The 16582-nt window shown below is 47.5% G+C and overlaps 1 protein-coding gene across 2 annotated transcripts; it reads right to left on the bottom strand.

Annotated features, from left to right (window-relative positions):
* Nucleotides 1-5416: 5416 nt before the first annotated feature.
* On the bottom strand, nucleotides 5417-16070 carry LOC102521215 (membrane-spanning 4-domains subfamily A member 8). 2 transcript variants are annotated; one of them, XM_032489514.1, is made up of 7 exons: nucleotides 15810-16070; nucleotides 14843-15062; nucleotides 14221-14343; nucleotides 11233-11292; nucleotides 9335-9469; nucleotides 5861-5974; nucleotides 5417-5714 (listed from the first exon to the last, which is right to left on the bottom strand). In XM_032489514.1, the coding sequence occupies exons 2-7, from the start codon at nucleotides 15059-15061 to the stop codon at nucleotides 5613-5615; spliced, it is 753 nt and encodes a 250-aa protein (XP_032345405.1). In that variant the 5' UTR covers nucleotide 15062; nucleotides 15810-16070; the 3' UTR covers nucleotides 5417-5612. The 2 variants fall into 2 exon arrangements, with proteins under 2 accessions (XP_032345405.1, XP_006193717.1); XM_006193655.3 differs by having other exon boundaries at nucleotides 14843-15065; nucleotides 15810-16062.
* Nucleotides 16071-16582: the final 512 nt, after the last annotated feature.

Raw genomic sequence — 16582 nt, 5'->3', positions numbered from 1 at the left:
GGCCAGGGGATAGTCCTTTATGGAGTTTCATTGGCCTCTTACTGTTGCCGAGTCCAAACTCGTTCTGCTCGCTGCACGACAGGCCAATAAATCGGGAGACAAGGTGTTGCGGCAAGGAATAGAGACTTTATTCAGAAAGCCAGCAGACTGAGAGGATGGAAATCATCCTACTCTAGTCAGAATACAGACTTCTTTTATACAAAAAACAAGGGAGGGGGTGTGGTTGATTGTTGCAAACTTCTTGCTGCAGGCGTTCTTTGTCCTTGCAGGCATCCCCGTGGGCCAGGTCATGGTGTCCCTGTAAACTTCTGACAAAACAAAGGTTATTCTCTATTACATTACCTGGGCAAAGTCTGATCTTGCTGCTTCTGTCCTCTGCATTTGTCCAGTCTCTTTCTAATGACGTCTGGGTGCTGATTTAACTTTATGACATGTGGAAGTACACTTGATGGTAGCCTGGGCGGGAAGAGGGCAGGAGTACTGACGGGAAGGTGAGGGAGTTGGGCTTACTAATGACTTTGACGGGAGATAGATGGGTAGGACTAAGTCTTATTGCCTCTGATTGCTCAACTCTAAAGGGGGAGGGTCATTTTTAATCCCCCATGTGATAGTGTGGGGAGTGTCTTTTCTGGATTTCCACTCAGACATAGTTCATTCTTTAGAAGAGCTTCTCAGTAGAGTTGTCTGAGGATGGCGTTGGCTGCCTTTGAAGACACCATCATAAGACGTACCACTATACAAGGTGCTCAAAATTAGAAAGAACATTTGAAGATACTGTTGAACAGAGGTTCTCAAACTTGAGTGGGCAGCAGAATCGCCTGGCAGGCTTGTTAAAACACAGATTGCTGGGCCTCGCCCTCAGAATTTCTAATTAAGTAGGTCTAGGGTGGGGCTAAAACCCACATGCCTAACAGGCTCCCGGGTGATGGTGATGCTGTAGCTACAGGGGCAATTACAGAGGGTATTCAAGCATCAGCTGGAGGTTCTCTTTTAGTTTTGAGCCACCTCTGAAATGCTATGCTCCTGTAAGTTCTTGAGGGTAATATCAGTGAAATCTTGGTTTTTCTCCTGAAAACTTTTCCTACTCCAGCCTTCCTCATCTCAGTAGATGGCTGTTCACTTAGTTATTGGAGCCAAAAACCTTGGCATTGCCCTTAATACCCACCTCCCTGCCCCGTTCCCTGACACCATCCATGAGCCCTAGAAACCCCACCTCTGAACCATGTCCCAAATCTGCCTCTTTCTGCACCATGACTACCTGGTCCAGGCATTCAATAGATAGTTATTGTGCACATCTATTCCTGCATGCTTGTCCTAACCGTGGTTCTGTGTGTATATCTCCCATCTTAATTGGTTTCACCAGGGGAGTCTGATTACCAAGGGCAAGAGAGGATAGGTGGGTCACAGCTAATTCCCACTGTGAGTGAGCTGTCTGGAACATCATGATTCTGGCACCAAAAAACAAAGATTTTATCATCATCATTACCTCCGTCATCATCAGCAGCAGCGCATCTATCTCCAAGGTTGGCATGCTCTTCCTGTAAATGGCCAGACAGTAACTATTTTATGCAGGTTACATGGTCTCTGCCTTTTGTAGCACAAAAGAAACCAGGGACAATATGTAACCAAGTTAGCGTGGCTGTGTTTCAATAAAACTTTATTTGCAGAAACAGGTGGAGGGCCGGATACAGACCACAAGCCTTTGTTTGCCAGCCCCTGTCCTGGACTATCAGGAAATCTCCTCCCCACCCCGCTTCTTCCTGCCTTTGCCCCTCTCCCATCCTTTCCCTACAAAGCAGGCAGAATGATCTTTCAGACCCTAAATCCGATCGCATCACTCTTCTGCTTAGAGCCGTCCCATGGCTTGTAGCCCTAGAATAAATTCCAAATCCTTCACGTGGCCACTGCCTGCTTTTTCTGTCCCTCCTTGAGACAGTCTCCATCTCCTCACTGCGTTCCAGCTGCACTTTCTTTTCGGTTCCCTGGACACGCCGAGCTCTAGTCTACTTGAGCAACTTTGCACAAGTTGTTCTCTCTGCCTGGGATGGTTTTACTGCTCTTTCCGTGTGACTAGTTACTTCTTTTCCTTCCTGACTCCTCTTTAGAGAGGCCTTCCCTTTGGAAACTCTGCCCCACTTCTCCTTCCCTAGTAATGTCTATGTGAGCATCTAATTTGTTCTCCCGTCACTTTTCGTCGCTGAACCGGTCATGTGACTTGCCAGTCTCACACCTCGGCAGGTAATCTCCGGGAGGGCAGGAGCCAGATCTGCTTTGTTCACCCCTGGGTACCCAGCACCTGGCATACAAGAGTCACTTAGTATCGCCAAATTACCGAGTGAATGGATACGTATGGCATTCTTTCCTGGAAGTAAGGGACACTTTTCATTCTAGGATATGTCCAGTGAACAGCTGCTAGGTACCAGGACTTACACTGAGCCTGGCGGGAGGGCTAGGAGCTGTTGAAGACATTGTGTCTGCACCAGGAAGACTGAATCCAAATGACTGGTACAAACTGTGGGCGGTCAGAGTCCTGGGAAGAAAAGTCGGGGCAGTGTGGGTCATAGCATGGCCTTGGGATGGGGTGTGGGGTGGGGGGCTGGGGAAGCATGTGTCCTTCCCTGACATGACATTCCCCGGACACTGTAATGCACATTCCAAAGATGGAACATGCTCTCCAAGGTAATGTCCCAAAGTTCTTAGGGAGGTTGGGAGGAGCTGTAAATATTGCAGGTATAAAATAGCTACTGTGAAACATAAAGTCACAGTTCTACTTTTTTTTTTTTAGCCATAATACAGAAATCAGAATTTTTTTCCAAGCAAGATTAAAAATCAGTCCTCAAAGTTAAACTCATAATGTCATCACTGCCAGGTCACACTATGTCGTCTTCCCCTGCTCCCAACGCAAGCCTGCTTTTTCACTTGGATGTTTCTAGCTGTGGGAACATAAGACAGCTTCCCTGTGGAAGGGGCACTTGAACTTGCCACGTGGAGGAGGTGGGGCAGGCATATCAACTAGGAAGTAGAGGAAACCCTCTTAAGACATCCCAGATTGGAGGATGGTGAGTTCTGACATCCAGGGCCTCATGGAAAGCAGTTTAACTTTGATGTACTGATTGGCACCATTGAATGTCACAGTCTCACTTGAGATTTGAACCTCAAGCTCCCAGGAGGTGGGCTTGAGTACGTAGGCTGGGAAGATGGTCCAGGGCAGCACCATGTTGGAGACCAGTGCTTGAGGCTGAAATGAGGGAGGTGAGCGCCAGCAGGGGGGTGAGGAGGGCTCCTGAAGAAGCTGGAGCAGAGCCAGGACAGTGTTTTAAGGAGAGAGTGATCTTTTGGGTCAAATCCTGCCAAAGTCCAGTGAGATAAGGACAGACACAGAGCCAGGGAGGGCCTCGGCCACTTTGGTGAGAACAGCCTCGTCACCCACATCAGGATGTGGGAGGAAAAAGCCAGGCTGAGAAAGGTGGGAGCTCAGGAGGTCTTCAGACCTTAATCACCCTGCTTTTCCCACCACCTGTCCCTGCTTCTGCAAGGAGCCCTGGACTGGTCACCGGAAATTCTGGTTCCAGTCCTGCTGGGGATCCCAGCTGGGCTGACGGCCTCGGGGACGTTTCTGTCCTCTCCACCTCTGTGTTCCCACCTATCCAGTAGTTGAGTGGGTCGCAGAGCTCTAAGATCTCTTCCCGTTCTTATGTTCCGTTGCTCTGCAGGGGATGGGAGTGAATGGAGGTGTGCAGATGGATAGTTTGTGGGGTGGTGCAGAGCAAGCAAAAATTTCATTGCCCCCAAGAGGTAGTGAGCCATCACCCCAGGTTGGTGAAGGGGTCCTCTGGGATAAGGGTCCTAGCACACAGGATTAATAGTGCAGATGGTGGGAGAGGAAAGGGACTCTTCCAACAAGAAGAAATGGTGACTTCAGTAGGGCATTGGCAGGTGTGACCTGTCTAGAGGAGCACCTATTGAGTTAGGAGCTGCTTTCTCTGGGATGGCCCACACCACAGGAGGGGAGACACAGCAGGCGAGGCTGAGTTAACTCCCAGGTCAGACAAGTCAGGAAGGAGGCCCTGCAGACGGAGTGGAGGAGCCAAGTTGAGGGTTAGGGTTCTGTAGAGTGAAAGGTGGGGGTCGGACAGGGCAGTGAGAAGCAGCAATAAAGAAGGAGATGGAGAGATGGCCAGACTTGCTCTGCCCATCCAGCCCTCCAAGATCCAAAGAGGCCAGCCCCTCTCCAGGAGCCCAAAGTACAAACATCACATCGGGAGAAGCAGGGTTTCCAGCACAGTTTTATATTTTGACAGAACAAAGAAAATTAAACAAGTCAGAGATACATTTCTTCAAGGTTTCAAAACACACACACACACACACACACACACACACACACACACACACACACACACACATCAGCCGGTACACAGCATGTCAGGATGGCCTGGGCAGTTGCGAAGGGCGTCTTACCATCAAAGGGGAACCAGCATTGATGTTCCAGGAAGAGAGGCATTTAATTTTTATTTTTAACGTGGACATTCCTTTTACTTCTGGTTCATATGCCCTTTTCTTTACTAATTAAAGCAGATCTACAGTGTGTGTTTGATAGGCCACAAACCGGCTATTTTAGTTAGCAAAAAATTCAATTCATATGTAAGCCAGAATGTCTTCCCTTTCACATAACTTAATATGTGAAAATTTCTTTTCTCACCTCATAACTTTTAAATTTTTATTTAATTTTTTTTGGTGGGGAGAGGAGGTAATTAGGCTTACTTATTCATTTATTTTTAACGAAGGTGCTGGGAATTGAACCCAGGACCTTGTGCATGCTAAGCACGCACTCTACCACCAAGCTATACAATCCTCCCTCAGTTTACAACTTTGGAAGATACTGTAAGACAGTGTTTACTCAGGAGCACTATTGCCTCAGTTATAACACCAAAAAAAACCCAAAAAACAAAAAACACTGATCATTTTAGTGGATGATTCACTCTCTTCAAAGGTCTTCCCAACGGTGTGTGTTTCCTTATTCCCTAAAAAAGCCCTCGCCCTCCCTTGGTGCCCCACTCAAATGTTGCTTCCTCAACCTGGCTTGTTCTCTGCTTCCCACATTCCTATTTGCATCACTGCCAGAATAAGTCACACCCCTCTCTGCTCTCTCTCTGCGTATCCCCACACTCTGACCCATGCTAGAGAAAATTGCTTGTCTATCGTCCTCTCTTGAGGCCAGACGCTCCTTGAGGTCAAGGACTGTTGTGTACACAATGTTTGCCCTCCTCCTGCTGTGAATAGAACCTTGAACATATCAAATGCTTAGTGCATTTTTATTAAATGAATGGATGATTGAAAGATCGGAGCTTGGGTTGTCTAGACATGGGTGGGTGAACACAAGGGCCCCTTGTCGGATGCCCTTTTTTGTTAAAATCCGTTTAAAATTCCTGTCTCCTTTTTAATAGAGGAACAGCAGAATTACCAGGCTGAAACGAATCACGGCTAGGATGCGCGCGGTTGGAGAGACAGCTCCTTTAGATTGTCAAAGAGGGAAGAATCTGGTTTCCAAAGCTTAGAAAGGGAAGGTCTTCTTTGGGTTCCAGTGAAAATGCTTCTAGAATCTTTGGTTTTGCTTATTTGGGTTCTTGGGTCTCGGAAAAATTTGGTGGCGAGGTTGCTGGTTCTGGGATGACAGCTGGGTTTGCCACATAGACATTCGGGAAGACGAAGCCCACCTGGAAAAACAGACACACGAGAGGCGGGCTGCTGGGGGTGCAGGAAGGACTGCGCATGCGCGCGCTCCTCCTGCTTCTGCAGAGCCCTCTAGTCTCCACCCCGCTGGGGACCTCTTGCCACCCACTGAGGAGCTTCCGGGACTCACGGTGTTGGGTTGGTAGCAGACCAGCTGGCAGCCAAAGTGGGACAGTGTACATGCAATGCAGAACCCCAGGAAGCAGAAGACGAGCAGCACGCCGGAAAGAGCCTTTCCAGGGACCTGGAACCAGAATGCATGCGAAGGACCTGAGTCCTGGTCTGGGGGTCTGAGCTCTGGGTCTGCAGCGGACATCTCTATGGCTTTGAGGAAGTCCCCCAACCTCGTTTCCACCTCGTCTCAGCCTTCTGGGGAAACTGGCCGGGTTTTTGTGAAGGTCAAGTGTGTTTGTGAAAGAATTGTTATTTTAATACTCACTGGCAGTGCTCTGCTGAGGGAAAGAATTGTTCCGGTTTAGGGAAATGCGTTGATAACTTGTTTCAGGAATAGGGGGCAAGACCTGAGGGTGTGGTCTGGAGTCGGACAGTGAAACAGTGTTCCCTGTAGGAAGGGAATAGAAACTTGGGACTATGGACAAGCCACAGAGAGAAGCCATCTGGTGAGAGGAGGAAGATGGGACTGACCGGTGTGACGTGAAGGTGGTGCCTGCAGGGAAAGGCATCCTTTGAGAAGTTAAGACTTTACAAGACAGGGATGTCTGACCTTCAGGAATCAGGAGTTTCCTGGGCTCTGATGTAAACCTCTACCACCTGTCTGAACCTTTAGAGAAAGGCAGCAGCTGAGACAGCCTTCTTGGCTTGTGACAGTGGCATTTCATGGAGGGAAGTAATTGGGACTTGGGAAAAAGAGTACATGAGAGGACCCTCAATTTTCACGAGTTCAGCAGTAGTAGATTTCACCCAAGGATCAGGAGAAATCTAAGCCCACCCCTTGCTGTTCTCCAGGAACACTCAGGAGAATGGGGGTCTCCCACCGCCTCTGGGGAGAAAGTGTTGGTTGAATCCATCTTAATCTTAAAGGACAAGGGCTGAATGATCCCATCTGGATTCTAATTACTTAAGACAATAAATATGAACATAAGAGTACACGACACATGGTTGGTATCAAATACATGTTTGTCAATTATAATTTAAGAATGGCACTGGTGGGAGCCAGCTGCTTAGAGCATCCTCCCTTTAGGGGAGGCCCCTTCTTCACTCTTTCCCTTCTCCTCCCTCTCAATTTAGCTAACATTTATTAAACATCTATTTGGTGCCACCAGAGGCCCAGAAAAGCATCTCGAGAGGCACAGTCGAGAGGCACAGTCGAGTGAGGGAGAGAGATAAAGATGTAGATAATTGTAATCTATATCAGACAAGGTAACAGCTATAAAAGAGGGAGGGAAAATGCCTCAGGGGCACTGAGAAGTGGGGGAGAGAGAGATTAATTTTTACTAGAAGATTTAGAGAGGGTGGGGGTAGGAGAGGGTGTCCTAGGCAAACGGAAAGGCAGAATGATGACGTCTTAGTCAATGAATCACAGAGGCTTAGGAAGGACAAAGGGCTTTTACAGATGATGCTGGTCCTTTTCAAATGTATTTTTAACAAAATTATTCTTTTACAACGAAGACCTTCCATGGAGAAGGGGTCCCTGAAGCAGCTTAGATATCTATCGTTTGATGGGCATTAATCCATGCTTGTCAAACCCTGGAGCACCCCCTCCCTTGGATCATGATTTGCAAAGCTCTGGTGAAGTCCAGCTCTCCTTGTTCAGATGGGAGGCCAAGGGCCGAGGGTGGGGTGGGCAGCCAGAATGGGGGATCAGATATTTGGTTTTGCAAATAAGCAAAACCAAATATTTTTCTTTCTGGGATCAGATATTGGCAGAACTGAAATTACTTTTTTTTTTTTAACTTTCTTTTTAAATGGAGGTGCTGGGGATTGAACCCAGGATCCTGTACACGCTATGTCCTCCCCCTAGCTCAGTGGTAGAGTGCATACTTAGCATGCACAAGGTCCTGGGTTCAATCCCCAGTACCTCCACTACGAAAAAAAAAAAAAAAAGGAAATGATGTTGACGGTACAACTGGATACCAGAGATGGGAGCTGGGGAGAGAGGTGTTGGCTGGGGCTCCTCACTCTAGAGTCGAGAAGGTGTTTTGTGATCACCAGTGGGTGAGAGGGCCAAGGCGGTGCATGCAGAGGAACAAAAAGAGGACCAAGGACTGAGCCTGCGAGAGTGGGAAACAGAGAAGAAGCAAAGGAGACAGAGGAGAGAGGGTTGAGGAGGACCAGCTGCAGGTGGAGCCTGGATGCCATGTGACCTCCATCAAAGAGGAGGCCTGATTGGGGAGTTGAAACAGATGTGGTTTTTAGAGAAGTGTGGCCAAAAGTCTGATCAGAATGGGTTCAAGAGAGAAATTGAGAGGGGAGTGTTGGAAGCAGTGAGTGCAGATAATTCTTTTAAGGATTTTTCTGCAAAGAGGACCAGAGAAACAGGAGTGAAGCTGGCAGGGGAAATAGGACCGAGAGGAGGTTGGTTGGTTTGTTTTTCATGATGGAAGAAACAAAAGCCTGTTTATATGCTGATGGAAAAACTCTAGTAGGGTGTAGGGAGAATGGATGATATAGAAGAGAGGCAGTGGGAGGAGGGCAGGGGAACCGGAAGTGACAGCCTGGAGCGGGCGGGTGAGGACGGACTCCTATGCAGATGGGGAGAGTGAGTTTATGTGGGATTCATCTCTAGCTGCATCCTTCCACACGGGAGCTCTCGGTCCCGGGTGGCTGTTGGGCACCTGAGATGTGGCTGGTCCTAAACTGAGATGTGCTGCAAGTATGAAATACACACTGATTTCAAAGACTTAATATCTCAAATGCAAAGTATCAAACTAAGAATCTTTTTACATAAGTTCTGTAACCTTTTGGATATACTGGGTTAAATAAGATATTAAAATGAATTTCATTTATTTTTTCCCACCTTTACAGGATGGTGGTGAGAACATTTAAAATCACATACGCCGCTCACATTCTATTTCGATTGGATGGGGCTGATCTGTATATAGTGCAGGTTGACAAATTATGGTCCATGGGCCAAATCCTGCCTGTTGCCTATTTTTGTAAATAAAATTTTATCAGCAAGAGCCCATCTCATTTGTTTATGCATTTCCTATGGTTGCTTTCTGACTGCAAGATAGGGTTGAGTCATTGCAACAGAGACCAGATGGCCTGCAAAGCTGTAAATATTTATACTCTTGGACACATTACGGAACATCTCTGCTGATTCTTTGTCCCTAGTAATGGTCAGGAAGGCAAGAAAGTGAGCAGAGGTGCAGATTGGCAAGTACATATGCGTTATATGTATAATTGCATCAAATTCTCTCAGCACTGTTACAAGGTAGGTACTGTTTTACAAAAGCAGAAACTAAGGCTTAGAAAGTCACATTTTTAAAGTAACACAACAATAAAACTACAGGCCAGGGACTTTAAACCATTCCAGTTCTTATGGTGCTTGGTGGAGAAGCTCGGTTGTCAGGCCCTTTGTAACAATTTTCTAAACCAAGCTAAGCTGGAACCCAGAGGAGCACTGGTCAGGGGGCATACTCACCAAACCCCAGAAGGCATAGTCAGGATAGCTGGGGTACACATAGAACGGGGATATACAAATGTCTGTGATGAAGAGCATGATTCCAGTCATAGAGAAGATTGCACCGACGATGTTCAAGCCCAAGCTGCCCTTCAGCTGAAGAAGACACAGAGGGTCAGAGTGGAAGAGGCAAACTGCTCTGAGAAGAGCAGCAACTCAAGTATTTCTTAATGTGAATTCCCAGAACCCAAGTCCTACAGCAAGTGAAGCTGTGTTCTGTGCAAAAAGGTGTTGGGGTAAATGAACTTAGAAAAAAGTTAGGTTGAACAGAGTTAAACAGGTCTTCAGACTCACAGACATAGAAAACAAACTTATAGTTGCCCGGGGGAAGGGGGTGGGAAGGGATAAATTGGGAGTTTGAGATTTGCAGATATAAATTACTGTATGTAAAATAGATACACAACAAGTTTCTACTGTTTAGCACAGGGAACCATATTCAATATCTTGTAGTAACTTACAAAGAAAAAAATATGAAAAGGAATATACGTATGCATATGTATGACTGAAACATTATTCTGTGCACCAGAAATTGACACAACATCGTAAACTGACTATACTTAAAAAAAAAGCTAAACAGATCTTTGCTGCAGGACTTTTCAGAGCCCTTAACGAGGATTATGGATCTTCTAGAGAGGGGATAACTAAACAGAAATTTCCCCAAGTATGCCTTTACAGAGTAAGTGTCCCCAAGAATAATCTTTGGGAAACACGTGAGCCTTTTAAGCCCCAGGAGATAGGCAGGAGGCTTGGCCCCAGTACCTTGGGATGTGACAGGCTCTGATGCTCCAAGATCCTGGGCCATGTGCAGAAAGACATGCCCAGAATTCTGAGCTTCTCTTTGGAGACTTTCAAACAGCTTTCATCTGATGTAGGGACTTGGCCATCTTGAAACCCCTTACCCTAGATAACCTGCTTGCGAGAGGAACTCTCGCTACACTCTCGGTCCATTGCTGGGGGACCACAAAGCCTCCTCCGTGTTGGTTTACGGAGATCAGCTGGAGGGATTCTTCAGGGAGGCAGGTGCCTGAGCCTTCCCAGCTTCCTTGCAGAAACAGTGGGGGTCTGTTCTGTGTGCTGCGGGCACTGTCAGTGTCCCGCTCGGCTGGAGAGGAGCCCTGGTCCCCGGGAGCTCTGTGCCTCGTCCTGGCCCCTCTCACAGTTGTTCGGGGAAGCTGTTCTGTCTCTGTCTCCACGTTCTGATGCCGTAACTAAAGTGGCTGTGTTGCTGTTCCCTCCCCTGAATCCTCTGGACTCTTTCCTTCCTGGGACTCTGGCCAGGTTCATGTGGCCCTGTTACGGAAATGACAGGCCAGCCAAGAAGCAAGCACCACTCAGAGGGTTGGAGTACTCAGATTTATTACGCTGGCAGGCTCAGAGGGGCTTCTGCTCCGAAGCTCTGAGCACCTCCGAGATGTGTGCATGAGGTTTTATAGGGTTAATTACAAGCTTGGGGCTATTAGCCAATAAGGCTTGAACAGCAAAACCAAGGAATCAGTACACTGGAACTTATCTATTAGGAACAGATCACGTTACTGACACTTGATGAGCTTGGATTTATGAGTTAGCTTGTTAGCCCAGTAAACTGACACTAAACTTCAGATTTATGAGTTAGCCCAGCAGAACTTAGATCAGTAAACCGTCAGTTATTACACTTAGATTTATGAGTTATCTTGTTAGCCCAGCCCGGCTTTTTCTTCACAGTCCTGTGTGTGAGGATGAGTGAGCATGTGTCAGGGCCCCGTGTCTGGTTATAAGTAGGTGCAAGGATGGGGAAGGATGGTGTGTTAACCTTCTTTTCCCCTAGTGTGTCTCTCCCGTAGGTCCGCAGCTGGGACAGCCGGTCTCAGGAGGTGACTTACCAGGCAAGAAGATTTTGGCTGATTTTCTGCTGATACTGAGAAGGCTCCTGAGATGATGAACTGGTATGGGAGAGATGGGGTTTAGAAAAAGGTCAGAGGTTAAGGCCCCCATCTTCAGGTTTCCATGACTCTGTTCTCACACACATTCTCTCATGGGCTCTAGGCTCCTCCACTGGGACCCCAGCTCAACACGGGGGAAAAGAATGAATGAATAAATGAATGAATGAGGGGACTGTTTGGCACCACATGACCGGGCAGTGAAGTGGGATCAGCAGACCTGGTTTTAAATTCTGGCTTGAAACTCATGTGATCTTGGGTAAGTCACTGATTTCTCTAAGTAGTCATGTCCTCATCTGAAAAAATGGAAAAAGGACATGTCTTCCTAAGCGTCATCATCATGTGGTAATTTATGCCCTGCATCTGGCATTTAGTCTATCTTGCACATAGTAGGTCCTATACATAAGAGGTGCTCAGTAAATGTCACTTGTTTCCTTTCTTTTATTTTCCCACATGTGCTTCTCATTGGTCTCCCATCCTTATTTCAGGGTTCAGTCAGGGACAGGGGTTTTACAGGGAAGAAGGAAGGGGTTACCAGCGTCTGCTCTGCTTCTAAATGTTTGCGCCCAACATCAGTCCTTGCCTGTCTGCACATCTGGGTGAGTACTTTTTAGTTACGCAGAAAAATGCTGCCTCTTTACAACGCTGAGTATCAAATATGAAGACGATGAGGTAGATTGTGTGCGCTTATTTCAGCACTGGCATCTGCAGGCAGAGTGGCTGATGGGATTACCTGCCATCCTTTGCCCAGTGTGGTAGCTACAGTGGGTTGCGAGGCCATCAGCCATGGTTTTGGAAAAGCTCTGCTGAGCACTACATCAAGTGCTTTTTGTAAACCTTGCTTTATTGAATTGCCTGATGGCCCATCAGGCACCATTATTCTTCCCATTTTATAGATGCATGGACTGAGACTTAGAGATTGAAAACAGTTCACCCAAGACCATCCAGCAAGTAGTAGAGCTGGGAATCAGATACACGTGGTTGACTCCCGATCTCATGTTCTTAACCCTCACCCTGTGCTCCCTCCCACTCAGGGTAGATGCTTTTGCAGTGGAGTGGAAATGGTTTTTTATGTGGAAACTTACTCTAGCTGCATATGCCTTCTAAAGGGAATGGCATTTTCCCTGTAAGTGGAAAAACAAATCTCCACTGTACACCCTTCTGTTTAGAGAGACTTGATGAGGAAGAAAGGGAACAAAAGGCTGGATTTCTGAAGTTCCTGCTGGTCCTTTTGAGGTCCTGAAGGAGGAGATGTGACTTTGTTTTGGAAGAGGATGTTAGTGATCTCTAAGAAACAGAAATATCGTCCTGGGGTTGAGACAGCAACAAACAACAAAACTGCAGGAAAAAGGGGGGGGTGGTCACGAGAGCTGAAGGGTGCTGAGCATCCTGGCGAAGGAGAGATGGCCAGTGAGGCATCTGAGATGCCAGGCCAGCCTCCTGCCTGGCATATAACACTCATTGGAATCTAATACTCAATAGCGAGTCATTTTGTGGCTGGCGTGTTAGTCCTCTTCATTGCCCCGAACTCCACAGCTGCCTTGTGAGTCAGTGCTTGAGGGGAGAGAGTGGAACTGGTTCCAAGTTAGGTCTGTGCAGAGCGGAGAGATAGCCTCAGTCTCGGGAGACGAGCCCCGGATGGGAATGAGAGAGAGCAGGGACTCAGAGAAGGGTGCTCCCAAGAACAGAAGCTCTGCCATCTCGCAGCAGTTGTGTGGGTAGGAGGGTGGGGGTAACTCTAGGCTATTTTATTTAAATCTCATGGGAGAAGGTTGACTTGGGCTGACGTCTCGGTTACTCTGGAGTTTTGCTGTTTACGAGAAAGGTTGCATTTGAGTCCCAGACAGGTGTGTGAGTCAAGGGACAGACTCTGTAACCGGGAGAAAAAGTGAGAGTGGTGGGTGGGGAAGGGAAGCGGGAGTGTGTGTGTGGGTGTGTGTGTGTGGAGGGGGAGGACACTGAGGAGAATGCAAAAGAATCATAAAGGCAGTAACTTGGAGAAGAGAAAGAACCTGCTGTTCTTAACCTTTCAGGGAGTCACAGGTCACCCTGAGATTCTGATGAAAGCCATGGACTTTGCCAGAAAAAAAAACTGCCATATCTAACGTATGAAGTATTTTCCCAGAATGGGGACTCTGAAACCCATCAGGGGGCTGAGTTCCCCACTGCTTAATGGCTTAGTGCCTCCTGACCACACGTGGAAAGGCTTTCCCCCCAGAGCTCAGGCTGTGGTCGTATGTTAAACAACGCTTGGGGGCTGTTCCCAGTACATCTTTTTACACGTGGGTGCTTTTGTGTGAATTACAAAAAGGTGCCACCTCTGCGCTGAAAAACTAGAAAAAGGTTCCCTGGCCTCTAGGGTGGGTGGATTAGAAAAGGCGCCGCCTCTGGGTGAATGCTGCCTGGCAGAGCTGCCCCTTGGTGTTAGAGGCTGAATTGTGTCCCCTAAAAATGTATCTTTTGAAGTTCTAACCTCCAGCACCTCAGAATGGGACTGTCCTTGGAGACAGGGCCTTTAAAGAGATGATTAAGGTTAAATGAGATTATTAGGGTGGGACCTAATCCAATAGGACTGATGCCTTTACAAGAGGAGATTAACAGACACACACACATATTGTGTGAAGGCCCAGGGACAAGATGGGCATCTACAAGCCAAAGAGAGAAGCCTCGGAAGAAACCAGCCCTACAGACACCTTGATCTCAGACCTCTGTGAGGTAATACATTTCTGCTATTCAAGCCACCCAGTCAGTGGCATTTGTCATGGCAGCCCGGGCAAAGTGAAATGCTTGGCGAACCAGACCTGAGCTGGATTCACACCCTGCCTGCTCCCTGGGCTGGGAACCTTCTGCAGAGCACGGCTTGATAAGGTGGCCCTACGTGTGGGAGCCCTCTCCCGGGGACTTACTTGCAGGGTGGCTGGCGTTACTTACCCAGATGCCTCCCCAGAACGGAAAGCCCCCGTAGAGTGAGACAGCTGTGTATTTTCCCAAGAGGACGGTGCACAAGACAGAGCCCAGGCCGATGTGAACCAGGCCAATGAGGATCTGGACGGCCTGTCGGGAGAACCACAAACAGAAGCCTTTGTTTCAGAGGCTGGACCTGGCCTCCCCTTTGTGCCTCTTTTTTATTCTAATAAATCTTTTGTTTTCCTGGTCTACAAAGGAATATGGAAAAGATAAACATGAAATAAAAACTGCACACCCTTCCCCCAGCAGTCGGAGGAAAGAGCAGCTCACGTTTTGGTGTCTAAACTTCCATCACTCTTTTCAAATCTACATATTGATAATACAACATATCTCTCTATGTTTAAGTTCATATTTCATCATGAACACATCCTCATGGTATTAAGGATTCTTCAAATGTTTTTTAAGGGCTGCCCAGATTCCACGGTGTGGATGTGGAGTGGTCAGAATGGAGATAATTTACAGGGAAGACTGTCCCTATTATTTTCATATTGTAAATAACACTGTGATGAACATCTTGTAGATAAATCTTTGTGCTCATCACACTCTACCCACGTGGCCCCTGCCTACAGAGTGAAATTTCACTTACCCCTAAGGTTTTGCCTTCTTTCAAGGTCCTCTGGGCCAGCTGCTCACTCACAAATGGTTGTGAACCAGGTAGGTTCCCATGAATTACGTGCACCTGGGGCTGCTGGTTTGGATACAGGGGCACCTGAGACATGCCCCCCGGGAACACAGTGTACCCATTTTGGGGTGCCACCACAAACACAGAGTTGGCCAGGGGGGCCGCTGAAGTCATCGGATTCATGCTGCTAAAAAAAACAAAAGCAACAGAGTTGTCCCTCTCGTGTGCACTCATGATTACTTTGAAAAAGGACTTTTGCTTCCATTAGCTCATTTGAGCATCTCCTCCCACCATGAGTTTATTAATCCCACTTTAGAGACACTACTAGGTACCAGTTATAGGGCACTTACAGAGAGCCAGGCAGTCAGTGCTTTACAAATACATCACCTTTAATCCGTACACCTGCACAGCTCGACAGACGAGAAAACTAAGGCCCAAAGAAGTTAAGCATTACTGGAGGGCAAGGACTGTATCTCTTTTGGTTTTGTGTCTCTCATAATGCTTATCAGGGCGCTTTGCATATAGTAGCACTATCTGATTACAACATTTTCAGAGGTCGAAAGTCTGTTGGAGAACAGTGAGTCCAATTCTCTCAATTTCTGGAAAAGGAAGCTGAGGCTGGACGGGTGGACACGCATTCCCCAGGGTCCCAGTCCTATAAATATTAGTTAAATGGAGAGCATCACCCTCAACTGGAGCCCTGCCGCCGGTGTAGACACCACTGAGTGTCTCGTGCTGTTCAGTTTTCTAGGTTATTTGTGAATTCTGCTCTGGTTTAAAACATTTTTTTCTTTTCTTTTTCCTCTCTGTTTCTTTGGAGCAACTGGTACAATAAGCCGTGCCATGGGCTCCACCCACACCTGGGTTCCTCCAAGGCTCGCTGGGCGGCAGAGCCTTACTCCTCACTCACCCACCGAGTGAAGGTACTCACTTTGCTCTGCCAGCAGCCACGTCTCTCTTGTTCCTCTCCCCAGTTCTTTGCTGTAGGCAGCTTGTCTTTCCGCAGGGAATGAATGCACTGGGTTCCAACGAAGGATGTTTAGAAAGATCCGAAGTCCACTCCACTTTTCTCCTAGGAGCCGGTCAGCTTACCAGCCGCTTAGAGCTCAGCTTCCCCACCCCACCTATTTCCTGTTTTGAAAGAGGGGCCACTTAACTGCAGTTCAGTTGGGCAAGTGTTGAATGGTGTTTGTTCTTGGTGCCCTGGGAGACACAGAAATGAGCTGGTACTCGTGGGTGTCGTGTGCGTGGCTGTGACATGAGGCAGAATGACACAAACGCCACAGTAGAGACACGAGAGTCTCTCGCAGGAGAATGGGGGCTGACCTGAGTGACTGGATTTGAACAGATGAGGAGAGACTTTCCACAGAAGGTGGAATTTGAAATCAATAAACCACATGGGAAGAGGGGAGTCACAGCTTGCGAAAGAATTGCAGTTAACTTAAGTCTATTTATTCTAAGTCAGAGCCTGTGAAAAAGCAGAAAACATGGTGGGTAGGCAGGTATCCAGATGTATCTGTGATGGACATCGTGTGACTTGCACAGGCAGAACGCACAAGAACTGTACTGGGCCATGAGGATCTTGATGGAATGGTCCACGACACATTCACATTTGAATTTCTATTGAGGCAGGAAGACAAGATTACAGCCACTTTGCAAAAGGACCAGGAAACAGCCTTGGGCAAAACAGGTTTTGTAAGCTAA

This window comes from Camelus ferus, chromosome 10, assembly GCF_009834535.1.
Source record: "Camelus ferus isolate YT-003-E chromosome 10, BCGSAC_Cfer_1.0, whole genome shotgun sequence".
NCBI classification, from domain to species: domain Eukaryota; kingdom Metazoa; phylum Chordata; class Mammalia; order Artiodactyla; family Camelidae; genus Camelus; species Camelus ferus.
The sequence above is the reverse complement of the archived record's forward strand: the minus strand, read 5'-3'. Positions and strand labels throughout refer to the sequence as shown.

Bases quoted from the DNA above. Each gene is read 5' to 3' on its own strand.
- LOC102521215 (XM_032489514.1), bottom strand. From the start codon at position 15,061: ATGAATCCGATGACTTCAGCGGCCCCCCTGGCCAACTCTGTGTTTGTG. The intron at 11,293-14,220 runs GTAAGTAACGCC...CTCCCATACCAG, and splicing joins CGTTCTGGGGAGGCATCTGG to TTCATCATCTCAGGAGCCTT. The intron at 5,975-9,334 runs GTGAGTATGCCC...TTCTGGTTCCAG, and splicing joins ACTATGCCTTCTGGGGTTTG to GTCCCTGGAAAGGCTCTTTC.